Raw genomic sequence first — 17,353 nt, 5'->3', positions numbered from 1 at the left:
GAAAATGCACCTTGTGATCCAGTGCAACTTTGCAGATACTGAAGAATGACACGGTATTAAATAATGTGAAATGCTTTAAATACTATGTAGAAATAAAAACTTTGTTTCACTGTTTCGATAGATGATTTTTTCACTGTACTTTGGGTTTAGAAAATAAAACATTCAGACATTCAAAAAATATGTGCAAATTAACCATGAACCCTACAGAAAGAAAGAACTATACTTACAATATTCTGAGAAGTGAATTTTGTATTACTTTATGGTGAATAAAAAATTATAAACAAACAAGAATGCTTTAAATAAACTTCTATTAAGTCATATTTTATTTTTTAATGTCATACTTATGTAAGTTTTAGGTCATAAATGCTTGCATATTTTACTGTTTTTTAGGTAATTAAAATCCGGACCCTAGTCATTACTTACCGGACTGCGACGGGAACAGCCATTTCCGTACGAGTCTGACGACGGTTCTCTACTCTGGACCGACAATCACCGGTTACGAGTCAATATTGCACTTGAGGAGTATCTTCAGTGAATGTACTGACAAATTTCCACCTTTTAATCGTGCCTGTCTGCAACCTGACGTGTCTTCTTTATGGTAGTAGCACTCTGTCTTTTCCTACATTGCTGAATTTGAACCTTTCCAATTTCAATTACAAGTAGAGGAACAGTGGTTAGTACGTGCCTGTGACAAGTAAGAGCCACTTGGTGTTTCTCAGGTTTGCCGCAAAATGGCAAACGTGCAGTGCTCGGAAGAAAGCACAGATATCACTCCGCCATTTGCTAGAGCCTGGGTCATGAATCTGTCAAATTTGTGTTAAAAGAAACTTTATGAGTTTTGAGTGTTGAGTCTGGTGAACAGTGTATGTTTTAGCATAAGTCTATACTTCTGAAGGTAAGAAGTGCTATTATCGTACATAAATTAATATTTAAGTAGTGTAATGTAGATTGTAATGTAACCCTATTCACTCAAGTCTGTTTCTGAGTAGTATGCTCCATACCAAAGTTGGATGGTAAGAGCTACATACAAAACTTTTTGTTTTGTTTTTAAAGAACAAGGCCAAGCTTGAAGAAGCAGCATTCCAATGACGGGCGAGATGAGAGGTCTGCAATAAAGCAACAGGTTCCAAGCGTTTTGGAAGATGAAATGACCGAAAAGGCTGCTGCTGATCATTTTAATGTTTGTAGAAGCTCTGACACAGCTGGTAAATTTTTCTTTCTCAGCTGGTGATATTGTTTTGATTCGTTTCTACTTCCAGTAACATTCTGACTGTGGATTCAGTTTGAATTCCTTGCATTAGTTGTCTAACCACGGAGAAATTCACTTTTGGCAATGTGCGCCAATTGTGTTATAAGAATGGAGAAAGTTATGCAGCAACTGTCAGACAACTTCGCACGATTATAGGGTGTAATGGGGCAACTAATGAATAGACAGTTTGCAAACTTAAGGAAAAGTTATTTGAGACGAGTTGAACAGTAAACCTTAAAAGTCCTAGAGAGCGGTGTTCTGAGCAGAACACTGCAGTGGTTTGTGACAGTGTGGCTGTTAGCCCAATGAAATCAATTCATCACTCTTCCCAGCAATAGAGCTTATGTTGTTCATCAGTACAGAGGATTCTCTGGAATGATATCCACTACCACACCTATAAAATTTAGTTGACGGAACATCTGAAAGTGACAGATCACCAGAAGAGACGACAATTTGTTGACTCGGTTCTGAGAGGATGACAGGAGGTCAACAGCTTCACAAGCAAAATCATCTTCTGTGATGAAGCACATTTCCACTTGAATGATTTTGTGAATAAGCAGAACTGCCATCAGAAAATCATCACACAATCTAAAAAAGGGGAATGCATCCACAAAGCGTGACAGTTCAGTGCTGGCTTTGGTCGGGCGGCAACATCGGCCCTTATTTTTTTGAAGATGACACAGGACAAGCTGTGACAGCCAGTGGACGCTGATACTGTACAATAATAAGGGAGTTTTTGTCACGTCATTTAGACGGAATGGACATCGAATACTTGTGGTTTCAGCGGGACGGTGTGACTTACCATACTTCTTGCAAAACAATTCAGTTCCTCCACGAGTAGTTCCCAGATCGCTTCATTTCGCGCAATGTCGATCATCGATGGCCACCGAGGTCGTACAACTTAACACCTTGAGACTTTTTTCTTTGTGGTCATCTTAAGTCAATGGTGCATACCAATACACCCCAAAACATCCATGACTTGGAGGAGGAAATATGATGAGTTGCCAACAAAATGGATGTGAAAACTTGTCTTGTAGTCATAGTGAATTTCATGGACAGAGTTCTTGTATGTCAGCACAGTAGAGGTGGTCGTATGCCTCACATTTTTCCTACACAAAATTGGAAGGCTAGAAGAACATATCTATGTATTTTGTTTCTGTTTCTTGTAAAAATAAACTTCATACTTTGAGGTATCAAAAACAGCGCCCTTTTTGAACCACCCTGTACATGTAAAGGAAGTCCGCCCGGTTGGCTGTGCGGTCTAACGCACAGCTTTCCGGGCAGGAAGGTGTGTCGGTCCCCAGCACGAATCCACATGGCGGATTTGTGTCGAGGTCCGGTGAGCCAGTGAGTCTGTGGATGGTTTTTAGGCGGTTTTCCATCTGCCTCGGCAAACGTGGGCTGGTTCCCCTTATTCCGCCTCAGCTACACTGTGTCGGCGATTGCTGCGCAAACAAGTTCTCCACGTAAGCGTACACCACCATTACTCTACCACGCAAACATAGGGGTTACACTCGTCTGGCGTGAGACGTTCCCTGGCTGGGGTCCACCGGGGGCCGAACCGCACAATAACACTAGGTTCAGTGTGGGGCAGCGGAGGGGTGAAGTGGACTGCGGTAGTCGCCATGGGGTTGCGGTCCACTGCGACTGCGGCAGGGACGGAGCCTCTCCGTCATTTCTAGGTCCCCGATTAACATAACATAACATGTAAAGGAAAGCAAAATGATTTTAGGGAATCAGCAGATATCTATGATCCCTTATGTGGGGGTTTTTCAAACCAACATTTTAAGAAAAGTATGAAGAACTGCTTGTAGCACAGGAGCAGTTTTGATTCCTACTTAATGCTGCTGGCTAAGACTGAGTTTCAAAAGTTGGCTTATCATTTGGCAGAAAATTTAAAAACTGTCTCACCGGTTTAACAGAGGAAAAAAAAGTGACAAGTAAAAATTTCTGTCAAACCTGAATGAAGAAGTGCCCAGAACTGTTTTCCAGAAATCCTCAGCCCATAAGTTTAATGTGCTGTGTCAGGTTCAGTGGACAAGTTTAGATGTTTGTTTATTATCATGTACATTTAATATTTAAATGGGGTAATTTATTTGGGAACCAAATGACACTTTTTTAATTTAGAAACCTATATATTTTGTTGTACGGTCCATACTATCTGACACTTTTCATCGTATCTACAACTGTATATCTTAGAAAATCTTTTGTTGCTTTGTCATTTTCATTACAAATCCTTTTGCCATCATTTACACATAAACAAATGTTCAGGTATAGGTATTATGCAGCTATACCTTATTTCAAAACAACAACAAAAGTTTTATACGAATTTTCTTTAAATGGACCACACTTTCTGCCATTCCTGCGACATTTCTGCTATCTCTTATCTCTGCCCCTTACAACTGTTTTTCTTTTCTGAACACAGTGCCATCTTCTAGCAAATATCGCTGCAGCCAGCTGCAATGAGAAAGCTGTAGGTACCTACCGATTGTCACTCACAACCTACCGAAATGGCTGCTTCCTTAGGGCACAGAGAGTGATAAACATATGAAGTTATTCAAGAGCACAGCTCAACATGTGTGTGCCACTATACTGATATAAATATACATGTTCATTTGTTTATACATTTTTCCTACATTCTGGAGTGGTGCATCTAAGATAAATATTGTTCTCCAGTAAGAACACTGTCTACACTAGATAACTCAAGTCTTGCAGAGATCACTCTGAAGATTCTCGAATTCCGACTGAAGATTCTCGAATTCCGACACTCAGTTTACAGTACATTTAATCCGGGCGTTTTTTTGTGCTGGTGATAAAAACCGCATTTTCTTAGGTGCTAGATTTACATTTCTGAATGTTTCAAGCAAGTTGTCAATATCAGCATCACTAGAAATTTTAGTACTATTAGACTGTCAACATGTTTTTACAAAATTACTACTGGTTAAAGTAAGTGCACTGCCACGAAGATTCATGCACATCAGAGATTTCACACAGACATCCCACGTGGTCCGTACCTGGGGAAGTTGTTCTTCCACTCAGTCTCCAGGTTGAAGCGCGTCGCCTTGAAGGCATCTGCCTGCTGCTCCACAGTCTCACGCACCATCTTCCAGAAGCATTCCGAAACCGCCATGCTCAGGTTGCGTGTCGTCACCTGGTTTGGCATCACCACTCCATCCCTGAAATCAATTCACAATAAAATGCCTTAGTCCTGTGACAACCTGCTACAAAGATGGGTGGGGAGCCCTCGGTCACAATTTTTAGTCTTATTAACCAGGTTTCAACACTTTTGAGAGTGCCTTCATTAGAATCTAAACATTTAAAGTAGCCTATAACATAATTACAAATTTATCGGAAAAGAAATTTTTTATATAAAAGAAGAAGTACTGACTAACAATACAAGACAGAGACATCACTTACATGTCATATATACAATAAATAACAGGCCAGAAGGGCTTTAGACACAATTTTTTTTAAATGCACGAAAGCCACAGGTTGCAACCTGTGGCTGTACAGATATGAGCAGCCCATAGGGGCTCACCTTCATGCATTGTTTTTTTAAAAAAAAAAAAAATTAAAAAAAAAAAAAAAAAAAATTTGACTAAAGCCCTTCTGGCCTGTCATTTATTCCATATGTGACATGTATGTACTGTCGCTGTCTTGTATTGTTAGTCACTATTTACACTTTTATATAAAAAAATTCTTTTTCCATAAATTTGTAATTATGTTATAGGTCACTTTAAACGTTTACATTCTTTTTTTGTTTTGTTTTGTTTAGGACGCTCAACTACTAAGGTCATTAGTGCCCACTCACAAACGTTAGTGCACTAATAGCGTAGAAAAACGCAAGGGGGCAACATCAGAAAGTACTTTCAAAGATGCAGAGAAACAAAATAAAAGAGTTAGATCTTTTTGGACACGTCCGTCAATGTAATCAAACGAAGGACACGAGCAGCTGCTCGAGCATCATCAGCTAAAAGTTCCTGTAAGGTAGACGGCAGACATAGGACAACAAGAGAGTGAATAAAACGGGGACAGGACAATAAAACATGGCGCACCATCAACGGATGGCCACGGGCACTGCAGGGCAGGGACACCGGACAACAGGTAGCGGTGGCTAAATCGGCAATGCCCAATCCGCAACCTGGTTAATAATACTAAAAATTGTGACCGAGGGCTCATTTGTTTCAATTTAATTTTGTTTTCTGGCATCTATTTTAGGTGTCTGATATTGGCTAAACAGAAACATTTTTCTTGTCACCTCCTAATTCCAATTGCTGCGTTCTTAATTGCACTTCTGACTCTCTCTCATCACCTCTGGACTGAAGCTGGCACAGCACTTACCAATGTACCATCTCTGATCTCCTCCTACTACTCTGACAACAGCCCTCCTCCCTCTCTTTTCGTCTTTGTCTACGCTACTCCTCGCTACCTCGTGGGCTCCGAGTGACCTGCTTCTCTTTCATCTACTTCAACCTGTCCCTTACTTTTCCCGGAGGAAGTAACTGTTAGTGCTTGTAGTGATACAGAATTTGGGTTGTATCACTGTGGATTTTTTCGCATCCACCAATTATGGAAAAGTATGTTGTATATGCATGTTGATTACTATATAATATAGTGTGTGTAATATATATAAAATAGAGGGAAACATTCCACGTGGGACAAAAGATGCTGTGACTTACCAAACGAGAAAGCGACAGGGACAGGTATCCATCCGCACATATACAGACAGAAGCAGACCTGTGTGTGTGTGTGTGTGTGTGTGTGTACCTGTCCCTTTTTCCCCCTAAGGTAAGTCTTTCCGCTCCCGGGATTGGAATGACTCCTTACCCTCTTCCTTAAAACCCACATCCTTTCGTCTTTCCCTCTCCTTCCTGATGAAGCAACCGTGGGTTGCGAAAGCTTGAAATTTGTGTGTGTGTGTGTGTGTGTGTGTTTGTCTTCGATATTGTCTCTATCAACATACCAATGCTTTTGTTTGGTAAGTTACAGCATCTTTGTTTTTAGATATATATTTCCCACGTGGAATGTTTCCCTCTACATATATGAATATAATAATTATGTCAGCTTGTGTCTGTGTACGTGCGGATGGATAGGGGTGTGTGTGTGTGTGTGTGTGTGTGTGTGTGTGTGTGTGTGCGCGCGCGAGTGTATAACTGCCCTTTTTTCCCCCTGAGGTAAGTCTTTCCGCTCCCGGGATTACCCTCTCCCTTAAAACCCACATCCTTTCGTCTTTCCCTCACCTTCCCTCTTTCCTGATGAAGCAACCGTTGGTTGCGAAAGCTTGAATTTTGTGTGTATGTTTGTGTTTGCTTGTGTGTCTATCAACATGCCAGCACTTTCCTTTAGTAAGTTACATCATTTTTGTTTTTAGTTATATTTTTCCCACGTGGAATGTTTCCCTTGGAATCCTCAGAGTGTGAGTTCTCATCGCACTTATATAAGGGCATGAGAACTCACACTCTCAGGATTCCGTACAATCTTAATTATATATAAATACATACACTCACTTTGTCAGAAAAGTTCAGGACAGTTTTTTTTTTTTTAATTTTTTTATTTTTTTAATTTTTTTTTTATTTCCGAGTTTGCAATAGTAAGAAGAACAAATGATGATTTATTTTAACCAGTATGTATGTGTCCTCGAAATGACCTTGGCCACGTTTCTGTGCAAACTCACTAGGTGGCAGGAGTGTGCTTAGCAACACACTGTTTGGGTTCTTGGCATACCAGTTATGACAATGTATGCTGTTTGTGAGCAAAGAGTGAACATCAAGTTCTGCATTAAGCTCGGGAAAACTCCTAGTGAAATGTGGACAATGATTAAGCACGCATAAGCAGGCAAGGCGCTTTCAAGGAGACATGTTTTCAAGCGGCAAAAAAGGTTTCGTGAAAGCAGAGATTCAGTGCAAGACAAATCCCAGAGCAGGTCACCTGTCTACAGCATATACTGATGCAGATGCTGTAACCTTGCCTCAGATGTCAATCGTGGTAAAAGTAAGAAATGCTCCGAAAGTAATTTAACAGCGAAGTTTCGATTCCCAGGAATGCTTGGGTTGTAGACTAACAGAAAATGTTAATGTGTGATGTCACACTTAATCAAAATTTTTTGATATATCGAAAGGTATTGCACGTACCCCAATAGTAATATTTGTGGTTTTTCATTTGATTATTTATTTGAAAAGCTACTGAAATAATTGTGTATGATTTGATTAAAATTATGTGACTATTATATCATATTCACAGTGATATAATAGTGATTGGACACAGACTTGACAATGAAGAAGTATATTTTTTCTTTGATAAAGACAGAGATGTTAGCATTCTATCAAGTTACTCTGGTGCGCGATAAGTGAATTCCGTGTTTTGGTCCTAACTGATTGCGTAGAGGGCAATTTTAATTAATTATTGAGTCCTTTGAGTAGTAAAAGGACGAGAGACAGGGAAACAAAAAGGAATACGCTAGCTGTCCAAATAAAGGTCACATCTTGTGGATTTTATCGGCGAGGCGCGATGTATGTTACAAGGGATCGCGCTACAGCATCAATGTAGACTTCGTTTAAAACGAAGAATTATTAACGTTAATAATTAGATCGGAAGTTGTTTTGAGAAAGCATACGATTCTGAACTGACTTTTAACTAACTATTACGAAAGATAATCAATTCACGAGACAAAAGACAAATTTCGGGAATTAGATTTGATTGTATGGTTGCATAGCAACGTATCAACAGTCTTGGGTTACGTGTAGTTGGAACGGAGTTATACATTGTAAATCCCATACACACACAGGCGAACACTATAAAATTTGGCATTAATTATGATTGAGTTCTGAATGAATGAGATTTTTTTTTTAGCCAAATCGGGACCCCAATAAACTACAGTTACATGAAAAGACAATTCATCTGTTGCTTCTCATTTCAGTAGACGACCAACTGTAGACACTACAATTTTGCAGCAACGATATCACTTCTGTCAAAACAGTGATACTTATTTTTTTTCATTTCCTGCCATACTCGAACAAAGGCTATAGATTGGAAGTTCTTAATGTTTTGTTGTATATCATAATTTCGAAACGTGAATAAGATGTTCCCCTTCCCCACTTCCTCGAACATACGACCCTGAGGATCTGCCGAGCACGCAAAGGAGAAAGAATAGAGAACCAAACAAACCACAACCACCACCGATGACGACGAAGGAGTCAAGCAGAAGAGAGGATACAACATGAAGCATGTAAGGCAATCGCTGGAAGAATACCATCACGTAACTAATTGTACGATATCTGAACAACTTAATTTGAATCCTGATTTGCGTCATACTGTTTTACGATAATTTGAGTCATCATTTGCATCATACTGTTTTACGTGCAGATTTATGGAAATGGAAACTTAATGCAAAACTTATCCCTCACACACTACCAGATGAACAGAAAGGGGAAAGGTGGAGAATTTCTGCTGATCTAATAGATAGAGCCACATGTGATCCCACGTTTCTGTCAATGATAACTGCTGGTGATGAAAGTTGGTGCTACCAATATGATTCTCACACAAGGTGTCAAAGCACTGATGACAGAGTCTTCAATCGGCAGCCTTCAAAAAAGTGAAATGACAACCTTCAAGAACAAAGACAATGTTGATCGCATTCTCTGACAGTAAATGATTAGTTCACCATGAGTATGTTCCTCCAGATCAAACAGTGAACCGAACTGTTTACAAACAGCAAACTGAACTGTTTACAAAAAGTGAACTGAACTGTTTACACTTAAGTCTTGAAATGTTTACAACAAGCAATTCAACACTGCCACCTTGATTTGTGGCATTTGCAGGACTGGTTCTTACTGCATGACAATGCAAGACGCCATACTGCTTTATCTGCTACCAAGTATCTGGCCAGACATTCTGTTACTGCCGTCCCACATCTAGCATATTCACCTAGTCAGGTGATTGCAATTGTTTCTTGTTTACACGAGTGAAAAGGTGACTGAAACGAAAGCTTCACTGAGATATCACAGACATCCAATGGGCTGTGACAAATGAGCTCACAAGCATCACAGATGATTTCCCTGCTTGCTTCCAAGACCTTCAGAAATGATGGCAACTGTGTATAGATAGCCAAGGGGACTACTTCTATAGGAACTAGGATCGTCTTAAAGAAATCTGTCCCGGAACTTCTCCGACAGAGGGAGGACACGATGATGATGATGATGATGATGATGATGACGATGACGATGACGACGACGACGACAACAACAACAACAAAAACAACTTGGTGTGGCTCAAAGGCCTGGTGCAAGTCTTACTAAATAATGCCACTTCGGTGGTGTGTGTGCTCCTAACCTACTGCAGTTATCCAACCAGTTCCCCAGACTCGGTTACCCCAATGGATAAACCTTAAGTCTAATATGTGGAAGCCAAACCAAATAATGTTTCTGGAAACTCCTCACATGGTCAAGAGATGAGGGCAAGGTTAAAATGAGGGCTGAAAAATCCAAAGTCCGACCAAGATTCGATCCCCTGTCTCACAGTTCCTACCACTAGATCACCAGTCCTGAGATGTATATATACATAGTTCATCTATATAGGTTTGAAAAAATGGTTTTGAAAGTATCAAAATCTGTGATATATATGGCTCCATCTTTTGACTGCACTGGCTTAGAAGCTTAAATTTTTACACCACTAAGGGACTGTAGATCTTAGTACCTGACATAATATTCAACTTGATACCTACACACATTCATGAAAAATAGGAGTTTTGAAACAAAGATAGACAAACAGATGGACACCAAAGTGATCCTATAAGGGTTTATTTTTTATCAGCTGGTGCACGGAACCCTAAAAACTACAATTTGTTTGTAATTTGTTTTCTTTGTTGCACGAGACACAGAAAACAAGCACAAGCCAACAGCTGTTCTTCACGTAAACTGGCCTGATGTCACACAACATTATCTGCACTGACAATTAGTAATAACGAAGAAAAATGCATTTGTTAAAACTTTAATGTTGACATTAGTGCTGTAATCAGTTACTTTCTGGCCAATGTACAGTCAACATGTATGCTATAACTTAAAAGTTTTTAAATACATAGCATATTTTGTTCCCCGTGGCAAAAAGTAAACCAACCAGATATTTTTTGTTAAGATATAATATCACTTGTGTTGTGGCTTTACGAACATGTATAGCCTTGAGAAACTATTTTCATTTACTCCATCAGAATTGTTTAAATGATGATTGCTAGGTTTGAAAGAATAGGGGTATGGGTAATGAATATTGTAGAAAACGTGACACTTCTAATTTCCAATTCTTGAAACATTCACCGAAGACAACTGAAGAGGTATTTTCAATCTAACTACTATACGTATCTATCAGCAGTACTACACACTTTGCCTCCTAGAGGTAACTTCCAACTGTCAAAGAACTGTTGACACAAACATTTATTCTCCTATTGCTGGTGCAATCCCAGGTTGTGTGTCACATTTAGCTACACTTCATATCTGCAGGGTAAAATTGAGCGATAATGATAATTTGATGTGTCTCAATGGTGTGGCGAACGTCTTTCAATTGGACTGCATTTCGGCAACTCGTGCGTCCCTAATCGATCCCACTTATCGAAGGGAGCAAAGACACCCACAGTTTAACATGGAATCTGAACAGGCAGACTGAAAACTCCTGTGGTCCGACTGCGATTCAATCCCACAACCTCTCAGTTTCCAGGCACACACTTTATCACAAGGCTCAGAAACTTAACAGCTGGTACATACATTTTGTGTTCTAACACTCTATCATTCAATCTGTTTAATTTTCTTTCAACAGGATTTGACTCTGCTTTATTATTATTATTATTTCAAGTGGGGCAAATGACTGCTCTGCTGACTGGGAGTCAACTGCTGTGCACTGTACACTGGCTGCTGGGGTCCCCTGTTGCTCAGCCCGAGGATGTTTAAGAGGAAGACTTCCATGATACTGCATAGGTTATGTTCTTTGGTTTTTTAACAATAACCACTGTGAATCTTTTTCTTGTATTTATTGGAAGAATGGAAGAATTTTGTAAGAAAGGAATAGACATGTTAATCAGCTCTGTTGAGCAGTGAGTAGCAGAGACAAGGGAAACACATTTATATACTAGAAGAGAAGAAAGAGAGAGAGAGAGAGAGAGAGAGAGAGAGAGAGAGAGCGGAGAAAAAAGAAATAAAAATTACATTTTATGATGAAAAAGTAACTGCAATCAATGTTTTTTTTCCCCTCAAACAATGAAAACTTCAGGTTGGAATATCAACAATGTATGTAAATAATCGAGTTTTGACAATATAATGTAACTGGATGGATAATAAAATCTACTCACCAAGCAGAATACGGTTATAATTAGCAAGCTTTTGGAGCCAGTGGCTCCTTCACCCAGAAGGGTTGAAGGGGTAGGAAGAGGGGTGAAGGAGAAGGACTGAAGAGCTCTAGGAAAAGGTGTAGATTTCCGAAAAGTCATTTGGAACAATGGGTCAGGTGAGGCTTACGAGATGGGATGAGAAGAAAAGACCGATTGTCGGGGACTGCACCGCAGAAGATTAGATAACCTGGGTGTTTAAAGGTTGAAGACAGGGTAATATGCAAGACAGAGATAATTGCTAAAACATTGTATACGAGTTAATAGGCGTGAGAAGCTAGGTGCATTATACGTAACAGAGGTGGGAGGGGGATAGCAAAAAAGAAATAAAAGACATAGAAAACTAAAACAAAATGAAGAAAGGAGTAGTTACTGTGAAGAAATTTGTTCAGATGCAGACACTTTACTGCAATACACCACCATTCTCATCTCAGCCTTCACTGGACGTAATTACCCCACTAGCCTAATTCAAAAATTGATTTCCCAGGCCATCACTTCCAATCCTGGTACTGCTGATCCCTCCAGAAAACAAGTTCAGAGCACACCATGGCACACACAGCATTATCCTGGTCTGGAATGTATTGATAAGCTACTTTGACAAGACCATGACTTCTTAAAATCATACCCTGAAATGAGATCCATTCTCTCTGAAATCTTACCCACCACACCTAGAATAGCTTTTCATCGCCCTCCCAATCTCCGCAATATTCTTGTCAGACCCTATGCTCCTTTTGCTACCATCTCCCTACACCACGGCTTCTACCCCTGTGACCGTCCACAATGCAAGACTTGCCCTAGGCACCCGCCTACCGCCACCTATAGCAGCCCTATAACTCACAAAACATATACTATCGAATGGAGACACACCTGTGAAACAACACGTCATATACCGGCTGTTATGTAAACACTGTTCGGCCTTTTACATTGACATGACTACCACCAACTTATCAGTTAGGATGAATGGACATAGGCAGATGGTGTATACTGGCAACACACAATATCCTGCTGTACAATATGACAGTCTTGACCTCGGTGCCTGTTTCACCACATGCGCCAACTGGATTCTTCCTCCAGACACCAGTTTATTGGAACTCCGCAGGTGGGGACTAGTGCTACACCGTGTCCTCGTTCTTGCCATCCATCCGGCCACATTTACATTAATTTCTTCTGCAATAGCATTTCTTCGCAATAACTACTCTTTTCTACATCTTTCATTTTCTTAGCTGTCTGTTTTTCGCCATCTCCCTCCCACCTCTGTTATGTATAATGCACCTAGCTTCTAACTCTTATTGACTCTTGTACAATATTTTAACAGTTATCTCTGTCTTGCATATTACCCTGTATTCCACCTTTAAGCTATCAGGTATTCAAATCTTGTCAAATGCAGTTTCCAACAATCAGTATTTCCTTCTCATCCTGTGCAGTAAGTCTCCCCTGACCCGCAGTTCTGGGTGTCTTTTCTGAAATCCAACGCTTTTCCTAGAGCTCTCCAGGCCTTTTACTTCACTCCTCTTCCTTCCCCTTCAACCCTTCTACCTGAAGAAGCCACTGGCTCTGAAAGCATGCCTAATTATAACTATCTTTTACATGTGTGTTCTGCCACCACTTGGTGAGTAGATTTTTTATTCTATCTAATTACATTACATTAACAACATACGAAAAGATACAATAAGACACAATAAGTTGCGGACAGGCACAATTAAGAGACACTTATACATAAGCTTTCGGCCACAGCCTTCGCCACAAAAAGGCAAACACATACATTCAATCACACACGACCGCCAACTCCGGCAGCTCGAGCCACAATGCAACTTCCATGTGGGATCGGTGTTTCCATCCTACGTGATAGCTGCATTGTAGCCCGAGCTGCCGGAGATGGCGGTCTTGTGTGCACGAGGTGTGCTTGATTGTGCGAATGAATGGTGTGCATTTCTCTGTAAGGTGTCAGGCAAATCCAACATCTTCCATGAAAACCCTGACATGATAGCAAATCCGGCAATATGCCACACAGCTCTGAATAAATCCTGACATTAAATTAACCAAAGTAATACAATCAACGAGTGAGCAAATGTAATACCACAGACTAACACAAGAATGCCTAAATGCATGTCGTACCTTCCCACCGTGAGACAGACGCAGTTCCGAGGGGAGAAACGAGAACAGAAGCCGAGAGCAGAACCGTGTAGGCTAGAAGGCCCTACGATAAGAGCGGAACAATGGGACACCCGCATCGTCGGCCGACCGCCAAGAGGTCCGTCCCCCAGCCCATGTTAAAAGATAGAGCCCTCCAGAAGAACAGTATTGGTTCAAATGGCTCTGAGCACTACGGGACTTAACTTTTGAGGTCATCAGTCCCCTAGAACTACTTAAACCTAACTAACCTAAGGCCATCACACACATCCATGCCCGAGGCAGGATTCGAACCTGCAATCGTAGCGGTCGCGCGGTGCCAAACTGTAGCACCTAGAACTGCTCGGCCACTCTGGCCGGCAAGAACAGTATAGATCTTATGATAACACTAAAAGGGGTCACACCAGCTGCAAGTTTTAGCATGAGACTACACGCGCCTCTGTTACATAGCAAACATTAAAAACATTGCCCCACCACGAAAAGTACAGCGTTTCTCGCTGGATAGACAGAATTTTTGTAGGCGGAGCTTAACATTGAGACGCTGATTGGTCACTTGAAAACGCAGCCAGATACCTTTTTCTTAAACCAACTTCGGTAAACAGTAGTAAGGAGAAGTTCGAGAGAGTTGCTACCGAGACGGCGAGGTGTGTGGAGCTGTGCCGCCCACTGCTCCCTGACGCTGCCTAACCACCGACAAGGTAATGAACGCACGTCATGCCGCATAAGAGTGCATAAGGCTTCACTCAGAACTGCAGAAGTCTCATCTGTTACATTCCCTTTTTGCATAATACTAGTGTCGATCGTCAATTAAACTTCGTGGTATTCACATTTGCTACTTGAAGTTAAAATCTGAAACGTTATGATTTTTCTGTTATATAATTATTGAGAAGCCACATCAGTCACTGTAATTAACGACAAGTTAAATAAGTAATTAAAGATAATTGAGGGTGACTGTAGACCAGTTTCGATAGTTTCCTCTCTTATGAAACTTAATTGAAACCTAAATTATGGACGTGATATGGCGTAGGTCATCCTTTAATCCATTATAGAACCTGGAAACCCATTCAGGGAATATTTGTTCACATTTTTGTTGAACGCAGTTGGTTTTTATCATCCTGTATTAAAATTTTTCCTATGTTTTGTTTCTTAGAAGAAAAATTCCAATGGTAAACTTAGCTGCTTATTCGACATTATTTTACCAGCTAACTAAAAATAGGAAAGCCTTGAACCCCTTCCACTAAATTTAGTTAGTATTAAGATTCTTTTACAGGGAGTGCAGTGGAGCTGACGCTGAAATCATTAAGTATTTGATTATATCATCGCTAGTCTCACTGAACTCTTCTGAACTCTACATGTCGTGTGGTCTGGCGTCTCCTTACCAGCAACGGGTCCCGGGTTCAAACTAGTCAATTCCCTAAAAAACACACTCAGAGCATCATTGCACGAAAGTGGTAGGGAGACACGACTTAGAACAGACAGACACCATGCAGAATGTTAGATCTCTTTTTCTCATGAAGGCTGTGGCCAAAAGCTTATGGGTAAGTGTCTTAATTGCACCCGTCAGCAACTCAGCATGTCATCTTTATAATAAGTAGCTGTCTATCTTTTCCTACATTGTAAATTTTTTTCATGTTAGATTTCTGATGGTCACTGAACCTGCTACTGGAGGAAAAGAAAGTGAGTGAGCGAAAGAGACGGAGAGAGAGAGAGAGAGAGAGAGAGAGAGAGAGAGAGAGAGTGTAAATTACTGGATACGAATTCTGTCTTATAATTTTACATGCTGACTGAAAAAGTAAAGAAGCACCCAGTAGGGGAAGAAGAAATAAAAAATAAGATTACTGGTCAAGAGGGTACAGTATGTTATTTCGGCGATGATAAAATTGAGTCAAATATACAAAGTTTTGGCCCACTTGTCAGTACAACATTGAACTCGATCTAGCCTGGATGCGTGTGCAGACTCGGTTGGGAAAGGTGTCAAAGCTGTTGTTAAGTTCTCCTGAGGCAAACTGGCCCGCACGTGTCACAACTGGTCCTCAATGTATCGGATGCTGGCACTGGGACCGGGTTAGCGTCCGAGCTAGATCTACTGGTGACAGATCTGGGGATCTTCCCGGCCACGGAAGTACCTCGACACAACGCAGGCAGTTCACAGACAAACGTACCGTATGTGGATAAGCGTTGTCCTATTGAAAAATGACAGTACAATACTCTTTCACAAGCAGAAACACGTGCACGAGGCATAACACACAGAGATTGAGAATGTAATGTAGCACGGTGCCATTAGGCTTCCCTCAATCACTACCGGGTCATACCCGATGGTTCCCCACACCACGATGACAGGAGTAATGCCCCTGTGCTTCTCTGAAACATTGGAAGATCAGCTCGTCTCCCCAGATTGCTACCACATTCACCGATGCCAGTCTCCCGGGAGAGTGCATCGACGAATGCAATGTGATGCCATTTGTCAGAATTCTGCACTGTCTGTTAATGTCACCACTTCAAATGCACGGCACAATGGCAAAGAATGATGTCGGAAGCCCATTACTCGTTCTCAAATGACGAGTGCTGACGTGAAGGGGTTACGAGGTGCTCGGTGCACAATACAGCAATCAGACCTCACGGTGCTCAAATGTGGTCGACCGAGTCCGAGGTGACAAAAATGCTTATCCTCGTATCTCGTGCAGTTCAACATCGGCCACTGTCACATCCGTCACTGTGGGATTCGACCAGCTGGCCAAGTAGAGAGCCACAGTGAGGCCCCTTTCAAACTCTGTACGATTCCACAACTCAAATTGTTTACATAGCCACCATGGTATACTTATATTATGTCCCACTGACAGCTGACCATATTTCAGGGTGCTTCACTTTTATTGTCAGGCAGTGCATTTTTTATTTCCAAATTAATTTACCTCTTGAAATAAACAAAATAAAATGTTAATCTTTTTCTTTCTCAAATAAGTAATTAAAGAATACTGTGCTAAAAGGAAGACCAATAACTGAGTTCGTTTCTGTTGTTCCATCCATATCTGCTGTTTGGCCCTCCTCTCGTTTTCATCGAGATTGCATCTCAGCTCTGTAAAACTGGTGGTCCTAATCCCTTAACACTTTTTTTGTTTGTTTGCATTAGTTTGGGTCAGTTAATAACATTTTTGAAGACTGCATGAGGCTGTCTGATGAAGCTGTTCGAGTCCATTCTTACTAGTTGTCCCAGCAGTCAGATTCTACACATTGGGAGTGTAACAACAGATCTGGCAGGAGCTCTCTGCACTGTGTTTTGGGAGATGTATTCCATCTTTAACTCCTGTAAAGATTTTCTTGTTATTTCCCATTATTTTACTACTCACTTCTCCTATAATGTCTCGTGTTAGGAGTAAGCGTCTCTGATGCACACGTTGCCTCTGGTTTGATCACAGTTTTAGAACTTCAATTTTGCAGTTCCAGGAGCAGCTTTCTTTCTTGTTACAAATCTTTTCTGTGAAGTGAAATGTGGCTTCCACTCCCTCAAATCTGTATGTAGAAATCTTCTTTTTAACAGTATTTCTGACTAACCGTATTTACTCGAATCTAAGCCGCACTTTTTTTCCGGTTTTTGTAATCCACAAAACTGC

At 40.8% G+C, this 17,353-nt stretch overlaps 1 protein-coding gene across 2 annotated transcripts in view; it reads right to left on the bottom strand.

Annotated features, from left to right (window-relative positions):
* Positions 1-17,353, bottom strand: part of LOC124553788 (dynamin-like 120 kDa protein, mitochondrial) — a 199,490-nt gene that overhangs the window by 49,306 nt on the left and 132,831 nt on the right. For both annotated transcript variants that reach the window (XM_047127766.1, XM_047127767.1), the window contains one exon: positions 4,264-4,425. In XM_047127766.1, coding sequence (XP_046983722.1) covers positions 4,264-4,425 — 162 coding nt within the window. The remainder of the gene's footprint in view (positions 1-4,263; positions 4,426-17,353) is intronic.

Source organism: Schistocerca americana, chromosome 11 (genome assembly GCF_021461395.2).
Source record: "Schistocerca americana isolate TAMUIC-IGC-003095 chromosome 11, iqSchAmer2.1, whole genome shotgun sequence".
Lineage (NCBI taxonomy): Eukaryota > Metazoa > Arthropoda > Insecta > Orthoptera > Acrididae > Schistocerca > Schistocerca americana.
Note: the sequence above shows the minus strand (reverse complement) of the source record. Positions and strands in the feature narration are given on the sequence as shown.